This window comes from Trypanosoma equiperdum (genome assembly GCF_001457755.1).
Source record: "Trypanosoma equiperdum strain OVI genome assembly, contig: ctg_75, whole genome shotgun sequence".
Classification (NCBI taxonomy): domain Eukaryota; phylum Euglenozoa; class Kinetoplastea; order Trypanosomatida; family Trypanosomatidae; genus Trypanosoma; species Trypanosoma equiperdum.
Window position 1 is genome coordinate 159 of NW_027124709.1, and position 5,191 is coordinate 5,349.

The 5,191-nt window shown below is 49.7% G+C and overlaps 3 protein-coding genes across 3 annotated transcripts; all 3 read left to right on the forward strand.

The window, feature by feature from the left end:
- Positions 1-15: 15 nt before the first annotated feature.
- On the forward strand, positions 16-1,218 carry TEOVI_000350000 (chaperone protein DNAj, putative; the record flags this gene model as incomplete). The annotated part of the gene is made up of 1 exon (XM_067226397.1): positions 16-1,218. The coding sequence occupies one exon, from the start codon at positions 16-18 to the stop codon at positions 1,216-1,218; it is 1,203 nt and encodes a 400-aa protein (XP_067082498.1).
- Positions 1,219-1,790: 572 nt separating this feature from the next.
- On the forward strand, positions 1,791-2,810 carry TEOVI_000350100 (aldo-keto reductase, putative; the record flags this gene model as incomplete). Its single annotated transcript, XM_067226398.1, has 1 exon — positions 1,791-2,810. One exon carries the CDS (start codon positions 1,791-1,793, stop codon positions 2,808-2,810), a length of 1,020 nt encoding a protein of 339 aa, XP_067082499.1.
- Positions 2,811-3,015: 205 nt separating this feature from the next.
- TEOVI_000350200 (Tat binding protein 1(TBP-1)-interacting protein (TBPIP), putative) lies at positions 3,016-3,702 on the forward strand (the record flags this gene model as incomplete). Its single annotated transcript, XM_067226399.1, has 1 exon — positions 3,016-3,702. The coding sequence occupies one exon, from the start codon at positions 3,016-3,018 to the stop codon at positions 3,700-3,702; it is 687 nt and encodes a 228-aa protein (XP_067082500.1).
- Positions 3,703-5,191: the final 1,489 nt, after the last annotated feature.

A 5,191-nucleotide genomic window follows, 5' to 3' on the forward strand; every position in this document is an offset into this window, starting at 1 on the left:
TGGATGCAAGCAAGGATGGTGAAAGAAACAAAATACTACGACGCTTTGGGGGTCCCTCCCAATGCTTCCGAAGATGACATTAAGAGAGCTTACCGCAAACTTGCTTTGAAGTATCACCCAGACAAAAATAAGGAGCCTGGAGCAAACGAAAAGTTCAAGGAGGTTTCGGTGGCCTACGAATGTCTATCGGATGTGGAGAAAAGGAGACGCTACGACCAGTTTGGCGAGAAGGGCGTTGAGTCAGAGGGCGTCGGCATCGACCCATCGGATATCTTTTCCAGTTTCTTTGGTGGGAGACGCGCACGTGGAGAGGCCAAACCAAAAGATATTGTTCATCAGCAGCCCGTGCCCCTCGAAACTTTTTATAATGGTAAGACGATTAAGTTGGCTATTATACGTGATCGGCTTTGCGATTCTTGCAACGGTTCCGGCTCTAAAGATCCCAAGGTTTCCTCGCGGTGCGTGGAATGTGATGGTCGTGGCGTTAAGATAATTACTCGTTCGATTGGACCCGGCTTTGTTCAACAGATGCAGGTCGCGTGTCCAAGGTGCGGCGGAAAGGGTACGGATATTAAAGAAGAGCATAAGTGCCAGAGTTGCAGAGGCCAACAGATCGTAAAGGATAAAAAGGTTTTTGATGTTGTTGTGGAGAAGGGCATGCAGCATGGGGACAGTGTGACTTTCCAGGGTGAGGGCGATCAAATACCGGGTGTTCGCCTTTCTGGTGACATTATCATCATACTGGATGAAAAACCCCATCCTGTCTTCACGCGCAAAGGTGATCATCTCCTCATTCACCACAAAATATCGTTGGCAGAAGCGCTAACAGGTTTCACAATGAACATTAAGCATCTTGATGAACGTGCCATTTCTATACGATCCACTAACGTAATCGATCCCCAAAAATTATGGAGCGTGAGCAGGGAGGGTATGCCCATTCCCGGAACGGGTGGCACGGAGCGAGGTGACCTGGTAATCAAGTTCGACGTTGTATACCCGTCCGCACAAAGCCTCTCTGGAGATGGCATTGAGCCACTGCGCAGAATCCTCGGGTATCCAAAGCAAGAAGAGCCTGCGCCTGAGGCCACGGAGCACACGCTGGCTGTAACTTACGTTGATCTGGATAGAGAAGCCAGACGCCGTCGCACTGCCGCGAACGACGACGACGATGATGCGGGTCAACATGTACACACCGGTGCAACGTGTACGCAGCAATAGTAATTCCAAGCATGAAAAGGAAGAAAGAGGGGTTAAAAGGGAAGTTGTGCGAGATTTAAGTATTGGATTCACGAGTCCCTACAATGCGAACCTTTTACTCTAATCTGAATCATCTGGAGAGATGTTCGTGAGAGCGATGACTGCCATCCAGAATGAAGTGTGGTCTCCCTCCTCCTTTTGTATGTGGCGTTTCTCATCCTTGGAAGAAAGACATAGAGGAGAGATGGGAGCAAAGAATATGCCCAACTTCTTATATTATTATTATTATTACTATTATTATTATTACTGTTTTCTGTTGAGATTAAATTTCTACTAAATATTATTCTGTTGAAACATGCCCCCCTTTTCATGTACACGCCTGGAAAGGGGGGGAATGAAGGGGAATTCAGTGCGGGGCGCCGCTGCAATTCAAATGCTCTGCTGATAAAAGCTTCTGTTTCCTACTGTTTTTTATTGAAAAATAACACTGGTCGTTTGGCGCGTAGGTATCTGAAAGTCTGCAATAAACTCGCGGACGCGGAGTTGTCTATGCACCGTGGATAAAGGGAACCTGAACTGAGATACAGACGCACATGCCTGGGGTTAACGTGATGAGCTACAAGCCGCTTGGTGGACCTGTGCTCGGTGTAACGCGGATGTTACAGATGAGGAATGGGTACACCATTCCTCAGTGTGGGTTTGGGACATACAGAATGACCCCTACCGAAGCCGGGGCGGCTGTCGAATATGCGGTGCAGGCGGGATTCCGTCATTTCGACTGCGCCAAGGCTTACTGCAACCAATTTGCTGTGGGTGATGGATTGCGGCGCGCCATATCGTCGGGGAGGGTGAAGCGAGATGATTTGTTTGTAACGTCCAAGCTCTGGCCAACCGACCAGCATCCTGAAAATGTGGAAAAGGCCTGTAGGGAGACGTTAGAAGAGCTAAAAGTTTCCTATCTAGATCTCTACCTCATACATTGGCCTGTTGCGTGGCGCCACTCACCCGAATTTAAAACCGAAGAAGACAAATATCCCAAGCATGATAGCGGCCTGCCTGCCGTGGACGAGAGAGTGAAACTTACGGACACATGGAGGGCAATGTGTGCACTAGTTGATAAGGGGCTGGTGCGTTCTATTGGGCTTTCTAACTGTTCTGAGAAACATATTGCGGAGGTAATGGGGGACGGTGACTTGTACGCACCTGTGCTTAATCAGATCGAGCTCCATCCTGCACTTGTGCAGCGGGACCTCCTCAACGTACACCGCACCAAAAGGATGCTAACAGCATCGTATAGCCCACTTGGGATGCCTTCAAGGTTCACCTCACCGGACTACAAGGGTCTTCTGACTCATGAAGCGCTGTTGCCCCTATCTGAGCACTCGGGCTTCAGTGTAGCTCGCCTTCTGCTTAACTGGAACCTCGACATGCACAACGTGGTAATTGTGCGCTCGACAAGGAGGGACCACATTCAATCAAATGCAAAGGCGTCGCTCTATACTCTCTCCGATCCTGTTCGGATGATACTTGACCGGTTTCAGGATCGTGAAGGAACCGTGAGGACAATTAACCCCACAAACTTCACCCACTCCGGCGAGAGTTTCTTTTCGTAATACCGCAGGTAAGTACCTAACAAGTTTTCACGGCCTTGAGCGGGTCTATGTGACAATGCAATCCCCATCGCAACGTGGACACAACTGGCACATAGACTTTTCCGTGGTGATTAGTCCCCCCGCTGTTTTCTGTCTCTTTAATTTCTTCTCTGCATACCATTGCTTCGTGTGTTTATTCACATCTTTGTAGGCCAAGTACGTGTGCATGGCGTCCAAGAAAGGAGGGAAGAAGGCTAACGGAGAGGATTTGGAGGCGGCCATTCTTCGGTGGTTCGAATGCGAGGGTGAACCAGCAACTGTGCAGTCACTGACCGATGCACTTGGAAGTAAGTTCGGTAAGCAACTGGTTCAAAATACGTTGGAGCAATGTTTAAAGGAACAGAAGCTGTTAGCCAAGGACATAAAAAAGGCACGGTTCTACTTCCTTGCCAGTCCCGCGCCTGGAAGCAATGATGAGGGAAGCGATGTAGGCTCGCACAAAATAGATATCGTAAAACACCTACGACAGTTACGAAATGGGGTCTCCATGCTTTCTTCTGAGTTGAGCGTTCTCCTGCAGGCCCAGACTTCCTCGAAGAGAGCCACAACGATCGCCTCTCTTGTCTCCGAGTGTGCAGCACTGAGGTCACGGCTTCAGGCACTACATGTGATAGCAGGCAAGGAAAGCAGTTGTGTGTCGGACGATGTCTCGCTCCTCATCCACCGTTACAAAAGGGCCAGAGAATTATGGAGGGATCGGAAGCGTATTACGGTATGCGTCATCGATGCCGTTCTGGGAGATAGTTGTGGCCCGCAGGAGCTTGAGGATATCTTCGGACTGTCCACGGATGAGCAGATGAATCTGTGCCTATCTGGAACTGCACTCACACTTCCAGCGACGGTGAGTAGTTGATAGGGACAAACTTTCCTCAAAGCAACAGACGGGGCAACTAAAGGTGATTACAGATAGGAGGGAATCGGATTATTTAACATCACTTGTGTGTATGTATTAATCATTTATCGTTTGTTCTTTTAACATGGTGTTAACCACGCATACATTGTTTTTATTTTACATTTACAGAAGCCATTACTTCATTATTTATTTATTAACTCCGCTGACAGATTTTTAAAAATAAAGGTCTCCATTTCCCTGCGTCATGGACGAAAAAAAGTTTGAGTTTGTGCCATAATGAATTACTTAACCTCCTTGGGGCCATCATACAGCGATGCAGCAACTGTTCAGTTCCTTTAAAGGTCTTTTTACTTTACTTTTCCCCCTGTCCAGCTATTTATTTCGTTTTTCTGTTCGGTGCACCATCTTTCGGAGGTGCGAGGGAAGAGAGGAAAAAGAGATAGAAGGCCAGGTGTTCACAACACGTTTTCTAACCCTAACCCTGCAGTGTCACGATTATTTTTTCAGGTCTCTAAATGGATGAGCAAAACAGTGAGAGCTCGGATGTGGGGGGCTTACTTGAAGTTCTCGAAGAGTGTGCGCTTGGTGACTGGGACGTGAGTGCAGATGAGTTGCTGTTAAAGTCGTTGATGACAATGCAGGCGAAGCTTTCCGCCCGTTTTGACTCTATTCGCGGTATGGTGGACTCCCTTTATGATGAGGCGCGTACGGCCTCGATCCAACTTCAAAACGCCATGAATTCCTTTGCCGTCTTATCACAGAGGCAGTTCGTGCAGAACCGTGTGTCGGCAGAAGACGAAGGTAGCGAAAGAGAAACCGAGCCCTCCAAGTCTGATGAAGGCGAGTCAGAGGATAGAGAAAGGGGTCTTGGGGACGTGGAGGTGAGGGTTGCCCGTATGTGCCAAGAGTGCGTAGACCTTAGCTATCGTGTTCTCAAGAAACGAACAATGCCGTTGCTCGACGAGGACTCTTCCCTGAGTGAGTATGGTTCGGGGGATGATGAGAGCGAAGGAAGCTCCGCTGAGGTTCGCCGCCCTTCTTGCTCTGAGAATCTCTTCATGTCACCCATTACTTCAAGAAAATTTCTCAGCGACCCGTACGGGGGCTACTTTGATAATACTGTCGGCAAAGCAGATTTTACCTCGGGAGGGAGGCGTCGTCTTGGTGGTTCTACGGGACGAATGGGAAGAGGCTCGCGGCAAAACCCGTCAACGAGATTAGGGGGACCGACGACCGTGCGTCCTGCTGCGCCACCGCCGTTGCCACCCACTCCCCCACCGGTTCAGATGGCGAAGGCGAAAGGGACTTTGCCCCCACCACCTCCACCGATGCCCACAGGAAAGCTTAAGGCTCCCCCGCCTCCACCGCCACCGTTTGCGTCGATTGCTGGAAAGACGAGGGCACCCCTGCCACCGCCACCCCCTGCGCCTACTGGAAAGACTCAGGCTCCAGCAGCTCCACCCCCTGCGCCTACTGGAAAGACTCAGGC